The 24,717-nt window shown below is 36.8% G+C and overlaps 2 protein-coding genes across 2 annotated transcripts in view; one reads left to right on the forward strand and one right to left on the reverse strand.

Annotated features, from left to right (window-relative positions):
• Positions 1–24,717, forward strand: part of LOC126975273 (catenin alpha) — an 86,279-nt gene that overhangs the window by 23,727 nt on the left and 37,835 nt on the right. The window contains exon 14 of the mRNA XM_050823089.1: positions 637–731. Coding sequence (XP_050679046.1) covers positions 637–731 — 95 coding nt within the window. The remainder of the gene's footprint in view (positions 1–636; positions 732–24,717) is intronic.
• Positions 16,353–22,987, reverse strand: LOC126975295 (bile salt-activated lipase-like). Its single transcript, XM_050823107.1, has 3 exons — positions 22,808–22,987; positions 17,669–18,915; positions 16,353–16,744 (listed from the first exon to the last, which is right to left on the reverse strand). Exons 1-3 carry the CDS (start codon positions 22,979–22,981, stop codon positions 16,558–16,560), a joined length of 1,608 nt encoding a protein of 535 aa, XP_050679064.1. The 5' UTR covers positions 22,982–22,987; the 3' UTR covers positions 16,353–16,557.

The following is a 24,717-nucleotide window of genomic DNA, read 5'->3' on the forward strand; positions in this document are numbered from 1 at the left end:
GACGACGACACGCCACAAGTTACGATATCATCCCCACCATCTGGATGTGTGGCGGTCCTCCACATTGCGGTTTTCAAGGAGCTTTCTTCCTCGTACCACGAAGCTGTGGAATGAGCTTCCTTGTGCGGTGTTTCCGGGACGATACGACATGGGTACCTTCAACAAAAGCGCGTACACCTTCCTTAAAGGCCGGCAACGCTCTTGTGATTCCTCTGGTGTTGCAGGAGAGTGTGGGCGGCGGTGATCACTTAACACCAGGTGACCCGTACGCTCGTTTGTCCTCCTATTCCATAAAAAAAATGCAGTGCCGCTCAGGATTCTTGAAAAACCCAATCATTATGAGCGGTAGCCCAGTCTCTTGTAAGTCTTGCATAGTAATTTTTTATTTTTTTTTTATGGAATAGGAGGACAAACGAGCGTACGGGTCATCTGGTGTTAAGTGATCACCGCCGCCCGCGTTGCCGGCCTTTAAGGAAGCTTTAATTTCTCTAGCTAAGGCGACCTTCGGACTCAAACACAATTATGCTTACACATTACTGTTTCACGGCAGAAATAGGCGCCGTTGTGGTACCCATGATGTAACCGTGCTATCCTGTGCTAAGGAGCCTCTGTGTAAAGCTGTTCTGTATGTGTCAGGGTTTGCTCGGTGGTGTCCCAGGAGATGGACAACTATGAACCCTGCATTTACACCAAGCGAGTGCTGGAGGCTGTCACCGTGCTGCGAGATCAAGGTTAGACATTTTTTATTTTCACATCACCTGTGTCCAGTACACAGTACGAACCAGCTTCGTATGGATATAATTAAATAAAAAGAAGTAAACATTTGAAATAACTGCCTTTCGTAATAGAATTTCGTTGTGAATAATTTTTTTCAGCTGACTTTTTGATAATACCCTCCTTGATTAAATCATTTGACTTTATAAGTTTGCTTAAACGCTTCAAACATATCTGTTGGCAGGGATTAGATCGGCTCCTAGTTTTTATTAAAATCCAATTGTACCTTGTTACAAATTTACTGCATTTAAATTTCTTGAAGACTGGCAACAACATCTAGAGTTGAGCTCGGCACCTACCTGCAGTTCAATATGTCGCTCTAACCGGCCATTGGTCTTTTATATAAGGTTGTTCCCCCGCCCCCCTCGCCCAGAGTTTTGTAACTTCTTCTTACGCACGAATATGCGCAATATTGCATTTAAAGTTGAAGCATGTTTTATTCTCAAATTCCTTCATAGTTGATAATCACGGGTCGTCCATAGTATCTCAGTTTTACTCACCGCTACTGAACAGTCATCATCATTCATCATCATTATTTCAGCCAAAAGACGACCACTGCTGGACAATGGCCTCCCCAAAGATCCCCATGACGATCGGTCCTGCGCTGCCCTCATCCAACGTATTCCGGCGATCTTCACCAGATCGTCGGTCCATCTTGTGGGAGGCCTACCAACACTACGTCTTCCGGCACGTGGTCACCATTTGAGGACTAAAGTCCTTGTCCGTCGATCTTTGTTCATTGCCCACTACCAATTCAGTTTCGCAACCATCTGAGCTATATTGTTTCTCCTAGGGATCTCCTCATTTCTCATTCGATCTCGCAGAGAAACTCCGAGCATAGCCATCTCAATTGCCCTCTGAGCGACAATGAGCTTCCTCATAACTGAACAGTACTTTCAAGAAAACCTTTCGGTTCGAGTGCTCGGTCGGAGAACTGCTTTAAAACTAGACTTTTACCTCTAACACTGACAGTGAAAAGAAATACGAACGACCATAGCCGATTATCAAATATTTATTTTCATTTATCACTCATGCAAGTCAAGTGGGATACTTTTATTTTAATTCTGAGATCCGCGATGATAAAAGCTTAAAGGCATAAAGATAACTATTCCAATTTGTGTTCCAAGTTCCAAAGAAACGTGATTACTGACGTAAGACGATCTTATCGCGGATGTAATTTGATTTCCTAAATGACATTCAAATATAAAACCTACTGGACACAAATGAGAACCCTGTGCGATACCACATGAAGGAATAAAAGTGGAATGAGTTTTAAAATTAGACCAACAATCTGCATTCTCTTATTTGAAAATGAGTCCAAAACTTCCATGAATATAGCATAGAATTTGAATTTAAAAAAAGTTTAAATTTAGTAAACTATATAAGTTGTTGACTTTATCGAAAGCACTAGTAAAATCTATGTGGGAGCAACAAAATTAGTTTTACAACCCCCAACTTCCAATGAGCATTTTTCCCCAAATTGATAAGTTATTCTTTTTCTCAAAAGTACTAACTATCGATCGGTTAGTTCAGTTGGCAGAGCACTGGTTTTCAAATTTTATTTGTGAGCTATCCATAGATGTACACGTATGGGATTTAAATTTTAAGATGCAGTTGTAAGTATGGGAAACCCCCAAAATTTATTGTTTAATTTCTATTTTTGTGTGAAAACGTTAATGCGGTTTACAGAATACATCTACTTACCAAGTTTCGACATTATAGTTCTTAGGGTTTCGGAAAAAGTAGCTCTGACATACGGGCGGACAGACAGACAGACATGACGGATCTATAAGGGTTCCGTTTTTGCCCTTTGGCTACCGAACCCTAATAAAAGCATGTTCAGTTTTTCAACTGTGGTAACAGTAAAACGAAAATATAATTATTAAATTATATATTACTTAAATCATAACTTAGATTAGGTTCCAATTAGTTCTGCGGTGGTGGTGGGTGGGACCGGATGTACTCCAGCGACCTCAAGATGGCTTCCGGAATCGGAGGAGGAGTGGGGATGTGAGAACCCTGGAAGTATCAATAAACATTAAACTGAAGCCCAACCGGATTCACAACTTAATTATAACTATTGTAAGGCGGAAGTCAAGCCGTATCTATCCGTATCATCTAGCTCTTTGGATTAAAAAACAGAATAGTTACTAAAATATGATACATTACATATTTGATAGAAATAATTGAAATGACAGTATTACGTAATTATACATCTAGAAAGAACCTCTTGCTGTTACTCAACCGATGAAAACAGTCCAGGTTTATTACTTTAGTGTGCGTGACAAGTTACGTCTTACACTCGCGATTTGTATGTCACTTTGTGTTAGTGTGCCTGCATTGCTTATAATAGAGGTTTAACTGTCAACCTCAATTTTTTTCGATGTTGTCACAGCTACCAGTGGGAAGCTCCTTTGCCCAGGATGGCGGCTAGGTTATGGGTACCTATTTCTGCGGCGCCTATTTCAGCCGTGAAGCAGTAATATGTAAGCATTACTGTGTTTTGGTCTGAAGGGCGCCGTAGCTAGAGAAATTACTGGGCAAATGAGACTCAACATCTTATGTCTCAAGGTGACGAGTGCAATTGTAGTGCCGCTCAGAATATTTGGGTCTTTCAAGAATTCTGAGTGACACTGCATTCTAATTGGCAGGGCGTATCAATTACCATCAGCTGAACGTTCTGCTCGTCTCGTCCCTTATTTTAATAAAAAAAAATGTTTTGTGGTTGTGGTGGTGATGGTATATTACCTGGACCTGGTAACCGTTCTCGTCTGCCGTGTACTGGAACTGCACCACCTGGCCGTCTGGAGCGGTCCACTGGGCCTCTCCTTGGGCCACTTGAGCTGCATTTTCCTGATCACATACAGAATATAATTTTGACTACTGACAAAGCAATACAATTTAGACAAATAAATTTTGAAAATTTTATAAACGATGCGGGACTCGAACACGCGACCTCTCGCGTTCCGTGCGAGTGTTCTTCCAACTGAGCCAACCATTCGAGTGTAATTTAGATTTGCAAGAGCGACATCTCAAGTCAATTTTCTAATATGCATATGTTGGGGTTGAGCAGGTTATCAATTATTAGATCCTGTAGATGTAGCCACAACCTGAGAGTTGAACAAGACATTCAAGATTTATGAACGGTACGTCACTCGTACTTGTTGGCTCACTGAAACAGCGCTCGAATGAAACCTGAGCGTTTAGAATTGTTTAGATCTTTTGAAGCATAGGCTGAATTGCGAAGCGCACCGGGATATAATTTGTATCACATAATGATGACAACATCATAATATATTTGAAGAAATCATTTCATCATCACAAGATATTTGAAGAGTGACTCACTGAGTTGGGGTTGTTTAGAGTGCCGCGAGCTCCTCCGGATATTCCGTTCTCGGTCTCGATGGACCACTGGTACTGGCCCTCCAGACCCACGTCCAAATCCTGAAATAAATATTAAAGCATTTATTAAAAGACATAAAAAAGGCATTTATTTTCTCAAAATTGATTTGATTCCTTAAGAATTCTTTTTGATGTCATTTCTAACACTACCACCGCTTCGGAGACAACAAACTGTGCAAGATACTCTCCCAGCATTCCTTTTTCTGCGCTCTTTTTTAATAAAATATTCAATATTGTACTGTCATTTTTATTGCTATAAAATAATCATAATCTAGTCCAGGCTGTCGGATCACTTAGATATTCAGCTGTGGAGTATTAGGATTTACGACAGAGCCATTTTTTTATAAAACATTTAAATTTATTTATAGATAATGCCTGAACAGTGGCTGGGACTTATAAAAGTGTATACATTTACCCTTAAAGCTATTATGTATCATATGAAGCCTTATGTCATACCTACTAAAAACGTGAGGGGTTCTACTTGCCTGTTTGATGATCTTGGCATCTCTCTCGCCGCCGTGAGGTACTATGTGGGAGACGTCAGCCAAGGTGCAAGCCACCAGACAGGAGATGATGAGTAGCTTCTGTAACACAGAGAGTTATACTCTTAAGAGCATACATTCAAAATATATTGATATGTCAATGCGTGGCCCAAACGCGTGGTGGTTAGTAATTACTTCTCACGTAAGGCGTTGAGTATTTGATGTTTGTGTATTTTTGTTGCATCCCTTTACATATATTGTAACTAGCTGACCCGACAGACAAAGCTCTGTGCATAATAAAAAAAAATACTGTTTCTTTATGTATTTGTCAATAATATTTCATAACACCACGAATTATTTTGTAAAATATGCTCCCTGTCAATGACGTTCTATATTATGTTATAGAACGTCATTGCTCCCTGTTGTTATAATATAATGAAATTGTTTCACAGCAGAACTGTCAAACCGTGGGTCAATAAATTCTCTCATAGAAAATATGTCCATACAAAACAAATGTTGGCATTAATAATAATTTATGGTTTCAAATCGAAATAAAAACTATCCTATTTCTCAAGCTGGAGTAAACTGCACTCGATGAAGTAATAGTTTAGGAGTCCATCGCGGACAAACAACGTGTCGTGTAATTTATACAGTATATTAAGATTAAAATGATTTGTAAGACGATGAAGCTGTAAATGTTGATTTAAATGAGTTTCTTGCAACTTATTTTCATTAAAGCTCAACCGTTTCCGAAGTGGTGTTAAGTGTAAATTAGTATCTCCAACACAATAACCACTAACTAATTAGCGTAAATATTAATCTAAATAAGTGTTATTGCACTTACAGGCAACGACCACACGCAGGTACTAAAAGGTATAAAAGACATTTATTTTATCAAAATTGGATTCCTTTACAATTCTTTTTGATATCATTTCTAATATGCTAGATACTACTGAAAAACTGTTATTTCAATATTACAAACACACTCTAATTTTACAGATATGTATAGGCTAGTCCTTTTACCTTGTCTTTGGAGTGTAAGTTTCAAATCGGATCACAACCATTTAATTCATGTAGGTCGTGGGAATAAAACTTGAATGTCAACATTAAATTAAAATTTAAAAAATAATTTATAGTAGTTATATTTAAATGTTTTATTAAAAAATGGCTCTGTCGTAAACCCTACTACTCTACACACACAGCTGAATATCTAAGTGATCGGACAGCCTGGGACTTGATTATGATTATTTTATAGCAATAGCAATGACACTACAATATTGTATATTTTTATTAATAAGAGCGCAAAAAAAGAATGCTGGGAAAGTTTCTTGCGCCGCTTCTTCTCTCTCAGGGCGCCATTTGTTTTCGAAGTGGTAGTAGTATCTAGTATATTAGAAATGACATTAAAAAATAATTCTAAAGGAATCAATTTTGAGAAAATAAATGCCTTTTGTTTTTTTTAGCTGGGAGCAATATTAAGTAATTACAAAGACGAAAGTCAACAAGTATGTAGGCAGTAGGCACCGCCATCAAACAATGCTGGTGTCGTAACAATGACCCTCGGGCTCGAAGAAGCTCGAATTACCATATCGGGTTGTCGCTGACCCGCGCGAGCTCTTGACCCGCCGGTGTTATGGCCCCACTTGCGACATCTGAGCCAGCCGCCACACTGACGGCGGGAGCGGTTTTATCATATGAGCTTTTAGCGTGCGCAATTCTATTTTGATTCATTTACGGCCGTTCCAATATTCAGTCTATCTCTTACTTGAGATAAATATCTTAACTATAGTTGACTTTTCTGTCCCAATAAACTTATCGACGGTATCTTATCCGTGCACGCTGTCTGCCAATGGGACGACGGATAGCTTACCTGCGTTAAAAAGTTTGTATGGTAACTGTAATTAACGCGTCCCAATATTAGGCGATAAGAATGACTTATCGGGTATATTGGAACAGCTTCAGATTATTGAGCTAATTACTGACAGTAGAAGGTAGTCCTTTATCTCTATCTGTAGATAGTATATTGGGAACGGCCGTTATCACATATCTAATAATCCCACACTAATATAACATAGTTTATAATAATGTAGCAAAAACGCTTCATGTTTTTAGGGGTCCGTCCGTTCATTCTTCTTGCTGTCAGCGGGCGTTATTTGAAATATCGCAATCCTTACTAATATTATAAATGTGAATGCGCTTTTACTCTATTTTACGCTTTTGAACCGATTTTGATATAGGCTACATTTTATTGTGGAAAAATCTAAACTAGTAGATTTAAAAAAGGGATCATGAAGATAAAAAATTACGTATGCACGATGATACGGAACCCTAGTTCTTGCACGGATTTTCTACGTTTGTTTCGGCCAAGAAATCAATTTTACTACATGTTAATGTCAAAAATACACGTATAGAGTTTCCCGCTAATCGCTCCGCTCATCACCCAGCGCAATATTATTATAATGTCGGTATTTAAAAATAAATGTCAAGAATGTAACCTTAGGCATTTGTAGTTTAGGTCAAAGTTTATGTCGGGTATTAGAGAAGTGCGCCGGCTTGAGATTAATGATTGGCCAAGCGTGTGTCAGCGGTGCACGAATAAATTGAACTTATAGAAATCATTAAACAAATAAAATATTAATAATGAATATAACTAAATATTGAGCTATTTTTTAGAACCCTTAATGAAGCAGGACTTTATTTTGTAATATGTAAACATTTAAAGTAAGATAAAACAGTGTCCTGGATTATGATATTAATTAAAGTAACTCAAATTTTTATTTATTTTTTGCAGGAACTAGTCTACAAAATACTAGATTTTCTTTATCATAAAATAAAGTCTAAAAATAACGTAATGTAAGGCTTGACTTATTGAGACTGAAACGTTAAATTCGTCGTGTCTGAACGTTGACCCGTTGGATTTTATTTATTAAAAATTAACAGACTGGGATTAAATATGCAATCCATTGCTAAGAAGACTATTGTTATTATAAGTTTATTTTGAATATTTTTATATCACCTCTCGATAGATGCTATGTACATTTCGTTAAGTCAATCTTAATTTACAAATATATAAACGATTATCTGTCAGTGCTATAAATAAAACCTTTAAAGATAATTTTTACGTATAGATACAGTCTCTTGCTGTTAGACAACTGATAAAAACAGGCCACTAATATTAGTTTAGTGTGCGTGACAAGCTACGTCTTACACTCGCGATTTGTGTTAGTGTGCGTGAATTGCTCAAAATAGAGGTTAGTTCTAAACTCGATTTTTTTCGACGTTTTCACAGTTGTCATAGTCTATCTAGATGTATACCACTACATAGTATAAAACAAAGTCGCTTTCTCTGTCCCTATATCCCTATGTATGCTTAAATCTTTAAAACTACGCAACGGATTTTAATGCAGTTTTTATTAATAGATAGAGTGATTGAAAAGGAAGGTTTATATGTATAATAACATCCATTAAATAGTGGAGAAATACTGTTATTTTTGAGGTTTCTAATGTGATGTCGTAAATAATTTCATTTTTTCCGCTTACATTGCAAATGCATTCTGAACTCTACGAGATTTATCAAAATAATGTACTAAGTATTGTATACATTAAAATATATCTCTTATGGATATCCCACAATAACATATTTTTGTCATTTACTTTTTACGACAAATAATGGCTAATTTTCGAAACGATTTAAACCAATAGAGCATTTATCCTTATCTAATTAAATACTTACATACATTGTTGATTTAATATAGATCTATATGGCCCTTAACAGTATATGATTTAAATTTATATTTTCGAAGATATTACAGATTTAAAAATTGGAAATCTTCGTGTTTTAGGGAAAAAATTAATTGTATTACTCTAAATATAACGCGTACGGGCCACGGGCATTAATGAATAAATCAAAACTACTGGATCGATTTTAATCATTTTTTCAGTGAATGACATAGGCTGCGTGTTTTATACCCTTACGAAGCCGGAGCGGGCCGCTAGTATGATCTAAGAATAAATATTTGTCCTCCTAAAGATGGGTTGAACAAAATAGACCACTGATACCATACTTTTAGCATTAGAATGCTCAAAGTTGAAAGTGGTTTAACGTATCATTTAGAGCGTTGATTGATTATAGCGACCGCGATTGTAACGTTCCGATTTCAATAACTTTGATAATAATAAAAGTTGTTTAATAAAAACTAAAAAACAAGCTTTGGTTGAACAGATAATGGTTGAAATTTAAAATGAACACCAATTCCTGCCTTATAAATGAGAAAAATCTAATGCAAATTGAAAAATCGATTTATATTATTAAATTAATGTTTTGTAATCGGTCCTGGATAAATCTACGAAGTTTGAACGAAATCTGGCCGTTAAAAGTGGGTCAAAATCGCGCCCAAATGAATCGGTTACAAACAAACAAACGAACATACAAGTGAAGCTAATAAAAAGCGTGTAAAAAGATAAGTATGTTAAACTTTTCACGTAAAAAGCTCCGGACAAAAGCTTATTAAATAAGTTCAAACCGGGCAACTTATATCAAAAGTTTAAGCGTCCCTTAATAATGCAATAAGGTTTAAAAGCTCAATGGCCGATGATAATAAAAATGAAATATTAATAATAATGCAATACTGACCATATTGTATGTGTGAAGATGTCGTGATACTACAGGGATGGGCCCACGTCGCTTATATATATGTGGAGACAAAGGTCGCCAGTAGGGCTGGCACGGGTGCGTTTCGTACTTTTGAGATTTTATTCAAATTCAAATATTTTTATTCAAAATAGGATGTGTCATCATTGAAAGTCAAAAACTACCACCCATTCCAAAACAAATACATCAGACGTGAGAAGAATGGGCGCAACAAACTCAGCGGGCTTTAGATAGTAATTTTGTACAATTTAACTTATTGTTTAATAGCCTGAGGGCGGTTACTCCGTTTCAAAACTGTTAAGAAAGTCATTTATGTTATAGTAACTTTTACCACACAAACGTTTTTTTCAACAATTACAATTCTGTTGAATAACGTAATTCTTTTGTTTTGAACATTTTCTCGGATCTTGTTGTAAAAGCGTATGCATCGCCCCACAGAAGTCTTACTAACTCGAATTAGGCTAGTAGCAGGCATTATAAATTTATCTCTGTTCCTGGTGTTAACATTATGGTTATGACAGTTTCTATCAAATTCGCTTATGTGCCTATGAACATACATTACATTATCAAGAATATATTGAGAAGCAACAGTCAAGATGTTAATTTCATTGAATTTTGCTCACACTTACATACACTTGCAAGGGTAATAAGAATACTTTTTTTTAATTATTACATTTTATAAAAAATATAGCTTAAGTAGGTAATCGGAGAGCCATAATACATCCACTTGCACTCAACACCTGAGGGAGGAGGAGATGGCTGAAAAACAGCGCTGCATGGAAATATAGATCCATGATTCCATGTCAGGTGAAGCTGAGCCTTTTCCTTCTGCCTTTTATTTCATCGCGTAGCCTATTATTCTTCTTTTTATTTTTGTAATGTTTTGTATGGCAATAACGAATTTATTTGTGATCGGTTAAGCTGATTCACAGATTAGCGAGCACAATCAAACTGGCAAGCAGATAATCATTTAAAAACCTATTGTTTGACCTCAGTCACATGATTACAATGCGTGTAATAAGTTGTTTTAAACATTATTAATTAAAATACAAACTACAGGCGCACTTTTCACAATTGCCCTATAAGTTAACTGTGACAGATTAATTGAAAAGAATATTTAATACCAAAGAATATAAACTTAATTTTAATCTAAATATTACTCGCAGAAACATTTTACTCGAAAGCAATATTCTGCTACGTAAAAAAACAGATATTTAACAATTATAAATTAAACAAGAAAAAAAAGATAGCATTTTATTGATTTGGCGCTAATCTATTTATCGTACATTTTAAGGAGCCTTTTAATTTAATTTAATTTTTATAATTATAACTTTATTCATGTAGTTTCGATGTTTCACCAATAGAAGTTTAGTTTATCATTGTCGTAATTATAAATAGTTTAGTGTCATCTCTTGCCTTGGAGGTGGTATTTGCTGGAGACGATTGTTTTGGATAAAACTTGGCTGACAGTGTCAAGCGAGCCTATGTTATTACAGACTTTTTACTATCTTTAATTTGAAGTTATAATTTCGCGATTACTGTTGGTAAGTTCTTAAAATTTCACCCTTAATAACGTTCGCGAATAAAAAATGTTAGTTGTAGTATTAAACTAAAATATAAATATTCTAATTATATGTTTATAAACTATGCAAGTGGCAACCCTGGCTACCGTGACCTCAAAATTGATGAACGCAATTATTTTTGAAGAGCTTCTGGCCCGTTCATCAACTGAACTTTGCGGTCACTTTTTATTTAAAAATCAGCCAGGTGCGTGTTGGCGTTATGTCACAACCGTAGAGTTAAACAAACACGCGGAGATTTATGAATAATGCGTCGTTCAAGTTACAGCGTCGTAGACGTAGTACCGCGTCGTCCATTTTGGTACAAATTAAAATTATTGTATATTGTGTCAATATGTCAAGCGTTTCAGAAGCTCCATAAAATCTTCTCGTCAAAAATACCACAGTGTCTGAAGATGAAGGTTTTTACCAATGTGTGTTGCCAGTGATGACTTACAGACGTGGTCGCCAATAATGGGCCTAATGAGAAAGCTTATGATCGGTCAGAGGGCAATGGAGTGGGCTATACTCGGAGTTTCCGTGCGAGATCGAATCAGAAATGCAGAGACCTGTAGGAGAACAAAAGTCACCGACATAGCTCGGATGGCTGCGAAACTGAAGCGGCAGTGGGCAACGCACATAGTTCGACGGACAGATGCCCGTTGGGGCAGTAAAATCCTGGCATGGCGACCACGTACCGGAACACGTAGTGTCCATTGGATTGTCCATTGTACATTGGATGAGGGCAGCGCAGGACCGATCATCGTGGAGATCTTTGGCCAGCTGTGGACGTCTTCCGGCTGATGATGATAATGTCAACGGTTCATGCGTTTGTTGAAGTGTTCAAAATGTTCTCGACCAGAGGTGGAATATCCTTTATTTAAAAAGATTGTCTTTAAAGTTGACTATATACTACACGTTGAATCCCGTATTAGGGGCGCCGATAGGTGCTTTCCCGGGATGCTTTTTACATTTAAACCACTTAAGCCCTCACCATCGTTGATGATGGAGTATTTTAGTAAAACTTGACTTTAAACTTTTGAGTTTTTTATATAAGAGGGGGCAAACGAGCAAAAAGAGAGGTGAGACAACCGCCCATGGACATCCACAACATCGGGTGCCAAGAGGTACGCTGCCGGCCTTTATGGTGGGAGTATGCTATTTTCTTGAAGGTCCCTAAGACGTTCTGTAAAACAGCATCCGGTAATTGATTCCACTAAGTTGGCTGTGCGTTGCAAGAAGTTCCTCGCAATAAGCGCGGTTTTTAAAGTTACGTATTGACTTTTGACGTCATGTCCGAACAATTCTGAGCACTCCCCGTGATAAATGATGCACGTCTCCGGATGAGAAAGATAAACATTAAATTGTGTATATGTATGAACGAACGTAACAAACTATAAATAATATTAATAATAATTCAATACATAAACAAAACTTCGGCGTAGCAAAACAAAAAATAACTTTGTAACTATTATAAAACACTAGTTCGCCTCGACCATCATTTCATGGCTCGTATTTACCCTCGACTTCGTCCGCGTTGCATCTTTACTTTGGTCAATTTATTTATCTTTTAGGATACTTTTCAAATTATTCACATTCAAACTGTTCTTGTATGATACAGCGCATATCCCTGTGGACAGTCTCTTTAATAGTATTTCCCTGTGAACTTTAATATCCTCTTTCATCCCCATGCAAAGTTTCAAAAATGCTCGAACAAATGTTTATAAATGATTTCTTATCAAATGCCTTAATACAAAGTTTCATGGTTTTATCTTCGATAATGACGGATTTCCATGCGAACTGCCATTCCCTATTTTAACCCCTCTAGTTATTATTTTTGCAATAAAAGGTAGCCTATGTCCTTTGTCAAGCTATAGTCTATCTCTGTACTAAATTTTATCAAAATCGGTTCGGTGATTTAGACGTGAAAGCGTAACAAACAAAACAGTCACATATATAATAATAGTTGGGATAAATTAACTGAAACATTCTATATTATGAATACCATATTGTGTAAAACTTTTACACTGATTTGTCTTTACAAAGGAGACTGTCCATCTCCTATACATCATTATACCAGTGGGAGGCTCCTTTGCACAGGATGCCGGCTAGATTATGGGTACCACAGCGACGCCTATTTCTGTCATGAAGCAGTAATGTGTAAGGATTACTGTGTTTCGGTCTGAAAGGCGCCGTAGCTAGTGAAATTACTGGGCAAATGAGACTTATCTTATGTCTCAAGGTGACGAGCGCAATTGTAGTGCCGCTCAGAAATTTTGGGTTTTTCAATAATCCCGCGCGGCACTGCATTGTAATTGGGCAAGGCGTAGCAATTACCATAATTATTTTCATTAAAAAAAAAATACATTGATAATTTCAAAATATTTGATCAAATAGCACACATTCATTGGATCACATATATAACATAACTGTGACTATATCTTGATAAATCAATTCTGTTTAAAACTTAAATCGGTCTAAAACCATACACTAGCGAATATATCACCTGACAGAAAGTGAATTCGTGACCAATTTTGATTTGTCAAGCTAGTTGTGGTTTAGTATTCAAAATACTAAGGACCTTATGCCAAGCGTGGCTGACTTGTTACGACTCTTGTCAATCAAAATAGGTTACAGTTACAATAGATTCGTTCACCATTTCTATCTTGATATCTCAGCCAGAGAGGTTCTCTCTCGGACGCTTCGTTAACTCCAGCTGAAAAAACTGACAATGCAGCTCAGGATTATTGAATAACCCAAAAATTATGAGTGGCACTACAATTGCGCTCGTCACCTTGAGACATAAGTCTCATTTGCCCATTAATTTCACTAGCTATGGCGCTGTTCAGACCGAAACACAGTAATGCTTACACATTACTGCTTTACGGCAGGAAAAGGCGCCGTTGTGGGGCCCATAATCTAGCCGGCATCCTGTGCAAAGGAGCCTCCCACTGGTACCATCCGTGATATGAGGATCTAGTAGAAATTGGGTTCTAATAAATCCATATATAATTTGTTATGTTTTGAAGTGATAGCCCACACTTCCAGGATTAATACATAAATAAAATTTGAAAACAAAATTTTATGAACGATGCGGGACTCGAACCCACGACCTTTCGCGTTCCGTGCGAGCGCTCTTCCAACTAGTACCTATTTTTATTTCTATTGTGATAATTTTTGTTATGTTATTTATTATCAACACGGAAGAACACGTCGCACGAACATCAACTCTGGCGTTTTTTGTAACGAAACCGAGAACGTTTGGAAAAAACTAATGAATAAAATACATGACGCCTCGTAATTATTGGTCAAGGTGATCGCTTCGATCGTATAAATAGTAGTTTATATTATTGATGTATTGACATTAAATTCAATGTGATTTATTTATTCAAAATATCTCACTATTTAGATCAAGGCTTATGATTCATATTTCGGTTGTCATTCTTACTTTATTAAATAAAAAAGTAAAAGTAAAAAACCGTGTACACCTTCCTTAAAGGCCGGCAACGCTCTTGTGATTCACCTAGTGTTGCAAGAGAATGTGGGCGGCGGTGATCACTTAACACGAGGTGACCCGTACGCTCGATTGTCCTCCTATTCCATAAAAAAGAAGTAAACAAAGTTTTTAAAGGATTAAAACTCATGTAATTGTAACTGTGTTTTTACATTCGATTTTTGCGTAAATGTTATGTTGCTAACCCGACGTTTCAAGGCCTACCATGAACTGTTATTGCGATTCAATTGACGACCTAAAATGAACTGCTTTGGTATTTCATACCACGACCCTATTAGAGCTATTCAATTTAGGTTGACGTCTAATCAAGTTGGAAATTGAATCGCAAACTGTTTTAGCTGGTTCATTCACTCGTACTATGACCTAATATTTCAACATAAACTTAGCTAGCTAGATGGCTTATGTGAAGCTTATGTGAAGTGAGCGATTAAAAAAAATGCTACTTTCTTAGCAAAAAATAATAAAAACATACAGAAAAGGAAAATGGAATTGATGAAAGATGAGATCAGAATCTTTTACTGGGCATTTTTGTAAAATGCTATATTATTATGTTTTTATATAAACTCCGTCAAGTTATAAACCATTTACACGTCTAGATAGACTATGAGAGCTATGAAAACGTTGAAAAAAAAATTGAGTTTAGTATTAATTATTATAATTATTGGCTTGTGGGTGTCATATTCGCGCGGGGCTTATAGCGTTCTACGTGTCACATGCGTTAAGGAGGCTGTTGGGGCTACCGTGGCGTTGTAGTGCTTCTGGAATGTTTGCTGATGCTGATGCATCCGTGGATGGTTTCCATGGGATAATGCGCAGAAAACCGGTATCCATATTGCAGCGTCTACGTGTTAGCAGTAACAGCATCCTAAGGATGATTGCTGCCAGAGCTGACTGTTCCTTCCAGAAACACTGGATACAGTTAGCTCTAGGTTTATAAATATATTTCACTAATAATACTAACGTAGTTCATAAGAAGCATTGTTACTAATACATTTACTAATATATATATGGAGATCTCTTTGAATTAAATAAATAAATTAACCTATATTTTGACCAATTCACGCACACTAATACAAAGTGTCATACAAATCTTGAATAAGACGTAACTTGTCACGCACGCTAAACTAATATTATATAAATATTTCTGGCCTGTTTTTATCGGTCGTCTAGCAACAGGAGACTACTAGATAGATCTAGACGTATAAATTATATAAGGTCAAGTTAATAGAAAAAAAAACGGGATAAATGCGAGTCGGACCTGCCTACTGACGGTTCCGTACATATTTTTTAAATCAAATCAAATCAAAATTACTTTATTTACGACTACAATTTATATTAAGGGAATGACACTTATGAATGTCAAAAGGTTCCTTTTGTTTTTATATCTACCGCCACTTCGGATAGGGTTGAGCTTTAATGAGAACAAGTGGCAAGAAACTCATTTAAATAAAAATTTACAGCTTCATCTTCTTACACATTTCAATTACAATATAATATGTAAAGCCAACACCTTTGATATAACTAGCTGATGCCTACGACTTCGTCCGCGTTGATAAAATGTTTTTAAAAATTCCAGTCCCGGTTCCCGTTCCCATCATATTTATGAATCTTATTCCAAGGATGATTGCTATTGCAAACTAAACCTACTATTGGAATAGATATAGCTCATCGGCGTGAATTTCAGTTTTTCACGAATCCCGCGCGACCATTAATGTTTCAAATCTAATTTAATCTTAAGCGGGCGTAAGAGGCTGCGTGGAAGACGCCACAGTTAAACTTCGAGAAATAGGTACAATTTGAGACTTACTGTTGTATCATAGCGTACAAAATATAAAAATATCAATTTTAAAGCGGGTAGACGCGAGTTCGTGTCAAAAATTCAGCCTAGACCCGTGGTCTTTTGCAGCAGTAGAGAAATCGACGAGCGCTGCTGGCCTTTGAGGAACAATAATAAAAATTGAAACGATCTATTGAAATTACATGGTATATTTAAAAGATCGCAAAAAGAAATACTGGGAGAGTTTTTTCGCCTTTCATCTTTTTCAGAACTCCATTTGTTTGTCCTGAAGCGTTGGTAGTGGTATTGAGGCCGCAAATAATTCAGAAGGAATTGATTTCTAGAAGTAAATGTCTTGATGTATTTGAGTTGCGGGAGTATGCTGATTGATATAATATCTAGTTGTTGATTCCTTTTATGGCGTGTCTGTACGTATCGTAGACGAGGTCCCAGAAAGACAGGCGCTGGTGTAAGGGTCTGGTGTTGACGCTCGGACATGTGTCGATGTTGAGATAGTTGAGGGACTCTGGAGTAACAGGCGGCCAGGTTATGGGGAGCAGTTCAGTGACATCAGGAGTGGGGTTGCTGAAACAATAAAACAATCTAGTAAAGTTTATGTTTAGTCTCATACAATTGATATATCAGCCAATGTGGCGATATACTTTCTTGTGTGGTGTTTCCAGGATAAATGGAAAAAAATCGTTTTTTGAAAAACTGATATGGGCATTGTAATTATTATGACGGCTACTCACATTATATATTTTACTAGCTGACCCAGCAAATGTTGTTTTGCCGATATTAAAATCGCGATACAAAAGTAACTGTTGATCTTAGATGGGTGAAAATTTGAAGTTCTATGTATTTTTTTAAGCTGACTCATAATCAAACAAATGCACTTAAAATTTCATGAGAATCAGTCAAGCCGTTTCGGAGGAGTTCAAAGTTTAACACATGACACGAGAATTTTATATGTTAGATATATTTGATGACGATATTTGGATTGCAAGAATCGTCGTCTCTTTTTGCAATACGAATGCAACAAAAAGATGGTATGATGGTGGTATGGTGGATGGAAGTATGGACGTCATCAGTAGTGTGTGTCGTGAATTAGGGAATCAAAGACCAAAACGAACTAGGTGCCAAGTGGACAGATTGATGTACTTACTACTATTAGTGTCAAGTGTTTCTCGCCGCCAGCGCAGTTCCGCCGTGACCACGATACATGCAATTGGATCGAAATATCGGCATCAAATATATAAAATATATATCGTGAGTACCCGTCATAATAATTGTTAAAGATTTAAAGAAAAGTTTAAAAACATTTACATAGTTATCAACTTAAAAGCGGGCAACGACCTTGTGATTCCTCAATTGTTGCAAGAAAGCATGGGCGAACGCTAGGCAACCATTCTATTCATAGGTGGTAGCGGTGGGGGAAAGTCCGACTGATGGTGAAACTTAGCGATACCATCAGTAGTCCCATAATCATGGGATGATCACCATACGTACCCGTATTTAGCAAAATTGGTCCACATTGTAGTCATCCTGTCAACGATGAGCTGATCCTCATCACTGATGTCTCCGAATGGATACCTCATATCAAACAGATAGCTCAATTCATCTGCATGAGATGCCCCTTCAAACGATATGTTGAACTGGTGCTTCTGATAGTTTCTGCCGCCAGCGTACGAGAAAACATAATGGTAAACATTCTTGGCGTTGATTAGGTACCGTCCTATACTTCTTTGCGATGGATAGTTGAAGTTGATGTCTGAATCGAACAATATCTGGCTGAAAACTTGCTTATAGCTCACAGAGCTATCGCCGAGATAGAAACGGCGTATATGCTTCTCTGCATTACCAAGTTTATCCATATCAAAAGCTAGAGGAAGAGTTGCATCAAATGGGTCTTCAGTATTCAGTTGGTCTTCTGTTTTTCTTAAATAATATATTAGACTCTCCATGCTGTTGAAGCCGATTAGTATATTCATATTCTTGGCTTTCTGCACTACTTCCACGCTCGATGTGTGTTCAGTCATTAAGTTCTCAACTCCATCGAACTTCTTTTCGACACACCCGCCGGAAATAAATTTAAGTTCATGAGCAGCTGCCATGACCAGTTTTATATCTGTTTTCTTTAGAAAGTCCAAGGCGCTATAAATACATTCTGTATCAAGTCCTAAATGTTTTGCGATTTTCAGGGGAACGCTGGTGTCTGTATCTCTAGTTGCCCAAGGTGCTAATTCTGTCCCGCTTTGCATTATAGCTTGATTGTACAGCTTTTCGTTGTTGGAGGTCAGATGTTGTCCAACGGATGATCCGCCAGCACTTTCCCCAAAAATGGTAATTTTGGTGACATCGCCGCCAAACTGACCAATATTTTCTTTCACCCATCTAAGCGCCATTGTTTGGTCTTTTAAGCCCTGGTTTCCAGGAACTTCGGGGATGTCCAAACACATGAAGCCATACGGGCCGAGTCTATAGTTAATCGTCACAAGGATCACGTCATGCCGCACCAAAAACCTTGCGCCGAATTCGTTTCTTGTACCCGAGCCACTCTCGTAAGCGCCTCCGTGAATCCAGACCATGACAGGCAGTTTATTCCTGACATTGGATTTGTTAGGAACGAAAATGTTGAGGCGGAGGCAGTCCAGGGAACCGATGAAGCTCTCGGAGTACTTGTCTTTTTGGGGACACACGGCGCCGTCGTCGAATGCTTCAAAGACCTCTTCAAACACTGGATGTGGTTGGGACGGCTGGAATGTAAAATTCGTTAAATTAGTCACACAGATATTTTAGGGGAAGCGTTTTATTAACGTCAATCATTTGAAAAAATGTGTCGCAGACCCGAGAAGAGTGCAATAAGTTCAGAGAGCCTCTTTTTCTAATTTCGACACAATCCTTCATAAGGTCGGCAACGATCTTGTGTTCCCTCTGGTGATTATATTTTATTTATTTATTCATTCATAAAGGCTAACCAACTAAATACAATTTATTAACTTAATTAAACAAGTATAATAAAATAGTTTAAATGTACTTAAATTATAGGTAGCCACAACATTACTATACTAAATACATGTTATATTTTAAAACCTAAAGTCTGTCATTTTGGAGAGCATTTTTAATTTGTTTTTTAAAATTCAGAAAATTTTATGAATATAACAGTGTTTTCATCTATATAGAAAATCTTATATATAAAATTCTCGTGTCACAATGTTAATCCTTACCTTACTCCGATATACCGAAACGGCTTTACTAATATTTACCAAATTTTATATGCATATTAAGTAGGTCTGGGAATCGGCTACTACCTTTTTCATCCCCCTAAATGTTAAGGGTGGTCCCCTAATTTTGTTTTTTTTTGGGCGTAATTTTTTGTTTTTATTTTTTTATGATACAACATTAAAAAATACATACAACCCTAAATTTTCAACCCTCTATGGTCAACCCCTATTTTTGTATCGCGATTTTTATATTATTCTGTTCCATCCACTAATCCCCTATAGGGTTGCAAGATGGCAATCAATACATACAATAATTGTAGTACGATAAATTTGGTAGGTCTGAGAATCGGTTGCATCTACTTTTTACACCCCAAAAATTTTTTTATTACTTTATATGGCAATACAATGTTTGCTTGGTCAGCTAGTACTATTATATAATTGTAACATTAGCTGTAGGGGAGAGTTTGAGCCATAATCACTGTGATGGAATTTAATGTGCATTGGGGAAAAAATACTAAGCCGACAATTGTCTGAAAAAGTCAGGCACATGCAAACCAATTTGTGATTAAAGCGAAGGACAGTCTATATAATATCTTAAAAGTTTATGTAAACACAGCAATTGTGAAGCATTTCTACGTATTCGCAGAGATCTCATTTGAAAAGTATTTAATTTATTCTTATGTTATCATAACGGCTATTTAAAAAAAAACTTAAATTTGAAAGAAACTCTTTTTGTACAGATTCTATTCTAGATGATATTCTCTTCGATTATATTCTAGATTAGATATGACAACAGAGATGAAAAGTATCTCGACTGGCAAAATACTTCTAAATCTTTCGTATAACGGAAAATAAAACCTAGCATTTTAAAACTGTTACGAACAATGTGATCTATATGTCTAAAACACCAAAATCTTTAGAATAATTTTTTTTCAAGCAATAAACACGTTATTAACTTGTAACTACTTTTAAATTTAAATGTTTCCTAGAAAATTTTAAACATTCAATTGCCTACTTTTATATTGACACCATAAGTATATTGTCGATATTATCTTGAAGCATTTTTGAAGTAAAACTTCTTTAGGCGCGACTTGGGGGTAACTCATTTTTCCGACGGAAGTAAAGATTCAGTACTTCCGGCAGAAAAAAGTCAATTGAAACAATTTTTAACCGTTATGGTTTCAACTTAATAGTTATACAAAATTGTCTCAAATTCCTCAGTAATACTTTCTAAAAATCTCCAAGTGTATTTATTTATTTATGACTAATTTTGTAATAATTAATAAATAAAAGTTCTCAGTCTGACGTTTGCGACATTCGGTTATTTTTTCTGGTTTCTTCGTCCATTTGACAGGCAAAACGTTCGAGCCCATACAACCATTTTCGTTAATATGCAATAACAACGTTATATTAATAATTTGATTATTTTAATTCAATTATTTATTAATAACACGGCTTTAATTAATGTAAGTATATATTTAATGGTATAAATTAAATCTTTTTGTCTTTCAACTTTTTAAGAATATCTGTGGTATACTGGGTGTCTCAGAATAGGTGGGACAAGGGCAATTGAAAATAACATTTGTCTATGAGCTTTCAGATAAGCGAAAAAAAGTATATACTGGTAACTGTATCTGTTAATTATTATTCATAAAGTTAAATATAATTAAGTTTTACTTCAATCGTGCGTTAAGGTTACACGCACACACTTTTTTTGGTCCTCAAAACATTTTACCGTCTTGTATAATTATTATATATCATAAATGTATACTACATCTGATGACGGTAAAGTGTTGCAAGATAGTAAAAATGAGAGTACAGTCAAAAGAATTTTATTTACTTCAAGTTCTATATTGTCCTTTTTATTTGCGCTGAAAACCTTTTAAATATTTTCTATTATTCGTATTATTTTCAGCAAACACTTTAATTTGATATTCTAAATTCAAATTCAAATATTTTCATTTAAAATAGGATGTGACATCACGTATTGAAAGTCAAAAAAACTACCACCCATTCCAAAATGAATGCCTCAGGCCTGAGAAGAATGGGCGCAACAAACTCAGCGGGCTTTTTTTTTCATCGAAAAAATATGTTTACAAAGTTATATTGTACAATTAAACAGATTATTTAATAGCCTGAGGGCAGTCGCTCCATTCCCAATCTGTGGTATCATTAAGAAAGTCTTTTAACAGTAATACTTTTGTTTTGAACATTTTCTGGGATCATGTAAACGCATATACATCGCCCCACAAAAGAACTTACTAACTCGACTTAGCCGAATAGGAACTATAAGTTTATGTTTGGTCCTGGCGTTAACATTATGGTTATGACAGTTTCTAAAACATTCACATAAGTGCCTGTGTCCATACATTACATTCTCTCTTCTGCAGCACAAATATTGTGTTAATATCGTTGCCCTATAACAATATACCATAGGACATAATAATATGGAAGTAACTAAAGTATACTAGTTGCGCCCATACCCATGTGGGGTATTCTGTCAACCCTTGTAGGGTTCTCTCGTAATTCCTCAGAGTCCAACGGTTCCCGTTCCCGTATAGCAGCTTGTTTTCGTATGGTAAAACCATCAGTTATTCAATCGTATACTAACTGTATTTAACTGTTTGGCACAACTAAGATTGCCCGTATCATGACATTTTCAAGTGCATAAAGAATACTTTCGAGATTATACTTATCATGTTTAGTCGCGTAGCGTCAAGGACGAAAATTATTATCGTATTTTTTCAATCTATAAGTGCTATAAGAAAATCATCAAAAAGCATTAAAAATAATTTAAATTTCCAATTCAGTTCTCTTACCGCCAATTGCAGAAAGCATATTAGAAGTTAATGTTTCGTTATATCACATGCTATCTTTTACTGACAAAATGAAAAAGAAATTGACGGTATTATATTAACAGACGTTGTCCTGTACACACGTCTTAAATTTGAAAAATCGGTCCAGCCGTTAGGAGGAGTTCACTAACATACACATGACCATTATATTATATGGACGAAATTGAGAACCTAAACCAATCTCAAATTCACTGGAACACACAAAAACATCATCAAAATCGGTCCAGTTCTCTAACCAACTGAGCTAACCGTTCCAATGACGTATCGTCATAAAATCTTGTATGCTTTGTTGGACTCTCAGGTTGTGGCAAATGCGGCCGGTAAAGTTATATCCATTTCTGGCATGTTTTTTATTTATTTTTTGTCTGAATATTGAATATTTTGAAAAGAATTAATACTGGTCAGTTTCAATTTATATTCTCTTTTTTAAATTGCCTTCAATAAGCCCTCAAAAGATGCCTGCGCTTAATTTGTAAAAATTATCAGAAATTCCCTGTGGCTTTGATGATTTCGCTCAAGATGGTTGTTTTCGCGACTCCTAAATCGTATAGAGCAAAAAATCTACGTACCCCAAACGGGTTGTCCAAATCCACTTGTCCATACGGGATACCGAGGAACATGGAGTAGTCCCCATCGTCAGCTTGCAGCCCCCTGATGAGACCCTGCTTGGTATCAACCAGAGGGTCCAGCCTTGAGCTGATCTCTGCGTGGGCAGACGCTAGTAGGAATAGGAGAGGCCACATCGCTGTATATAGAATGACTAGTTCATATTATGTTCAACTCGTATATAAGATAACAACGATTACAGATTACAGATGATACAGAAGATAATTTTGATAATTGACGGTCGGCTCAGTGAAAACTCCTCTTGGGTTAAGAGATGAGAGATGGCATCTAAAAAAATTATACGAATTGATCCATTTTACGTGGCAAGTGAATGAGTTAGTGATGCCGTAGTAATGTGCCTCCGGCTTAGAAGTTGTTTCACGCTACATGAGTAATAAAATACAACTGACAGTGCACGTCATGTTATTCAAGTTGACTGGTGGTTGCAATGACGTTCTTATGTATACAATGTAATTGGGTGGGTGTGTTTGTTTCGAGTTTCTATTAGCTTATTGTGCCATCTTTCTCGACATAGACGTAATGCAACTAGGATTCGAAACATTGCGAATTGGACTGACGAAGAACAAGGAATTCCAGATAAAAGCACCGCGTTAGTATGGGCTCCACGTTGTGTTTCTGAATCACAAGAGTAAAGCGAGGCAGCCAGTAAACCTCAGACATAAACAACTGGATACTTTTCGACGCAGAAGAAGAAATTTATGAAGTACCGATTTGAATCGAGCAGCGTTTCGATACGATTCCAGTACTGATTACCGCTTGCATACTAGCGTTCACTTTGGGTCAATGGACGTTATTTGCAAGTATTTTCCGGAGAAACGCCAGTATTGTGCTGCCTTAGTGGGAAACTACCGAATCACGACATTTTCTAGCAAACACTCAAAAATATGTTCTATTAATGATCTGCAGCAACCACTTTATGAACATTTTGCATGCCGAGTTAGCCCGCAAATCTTTAATTTCCGATCCGTCTATATATATATAAGAGATTTCCACGTGTATAGTCATTCATCACGATATCTCTGGAACCATAAGGATTTTACGAAATTCTATCGGCGAGAGAACAACGTCTGTCGGGTCCGCTAGTTAATCATAAATTGTATTCGAATGAGTGTTCGCGTCACATAAATGAATCGGAATTCACCAAAAACTAGCTTGTGAAATTACTGGGCAAATGCGACTTAACATCTTATGGCTCGAGGTGACGAGCGCAGTTGTAGCGCCGCTCAGATTTTTGTGTTTTTCAAGAATCCTGAGCGCCACTGCATTGTAATGGGCAGGGCGTAAATTTACTAAAAATCACCATCAACTCACGCATTCTTTTTATTGAACGCCTTACGTAGACTTACGTTGATTACATTTCGTCTCAACAGTAGTAATTCTCTTGCAACATTTTTTTACGGAAAAGGAGAACAAACGAGCGTACATTTCCCCTGGTGTTAAGTGATCAACGCCGCCCACATTCTTAAAGGAAGGTGTACGCGCTATTTTGTTTAAGGTACCCATGTCGTATCATCCCGCAAACACCGCACAAGGTAGCTCATTCCACAGTTTTTTAGTACGTGGAAGAAAGTTTCTTGAAAAACCGCACTGTGGAGGACCGCGACACATCCAGATGGTGGGGATGATATCCTAATTTGTGGCGTGTCGTGCTAAGGTGGAATTCGGTGGCAGGAATCACGTGAAACAGCTCTACGGAACACTCCCCGTGATAAATCCGGTAGAAGACAGCGACGTCTCTACACAACGCCAAGTTATCCAGCTGTTCACAGAACACTGGGTCCACTACAATTTGAGATGCTCAACGTTGCACGCGGTCAAATGGATCGAGCTGATCTGGGGTGGGGACTGTGAA

The sequence above is a fragment of the Leptidea sinapis genome, chromosome 2 (assembly GCF_905404315.1).
Source record: "Leptidea sinapis chromosome 2, ilLepSina1.1, whole genome shotgun sequence".
NCBI classification, from domain to species: domain Eukaryota; kingdom Metazoa; phylum Arthropoda; class Insecta; order Lepidoptera; family Pieridae; genus Leptidea; species Leptidea sinapis.

Coding starts and splice junctions, on each gene's coding strand:
- LOC126975295 (XM_050823107.1), bottom strand. CDS start 22,981: ATGTGGCCTCTCCTATTCCTACTAGCGTCTGCCCACGCAGAGATCAGC. Junction 18,916..22,807: donor ATTTGGACAACCCGTTTGGG/GTACGTAGATTT, acceptor TTTACATTCCAG/CCGTCCCAACCACATCCAGT. Junction 16,745..17,668: donor ACCAATTTTGCTAAATACGG/GTACGTATGGTG, acceptor TTATTGTTTCAG/CAACCCCACTCCTGATGTCA.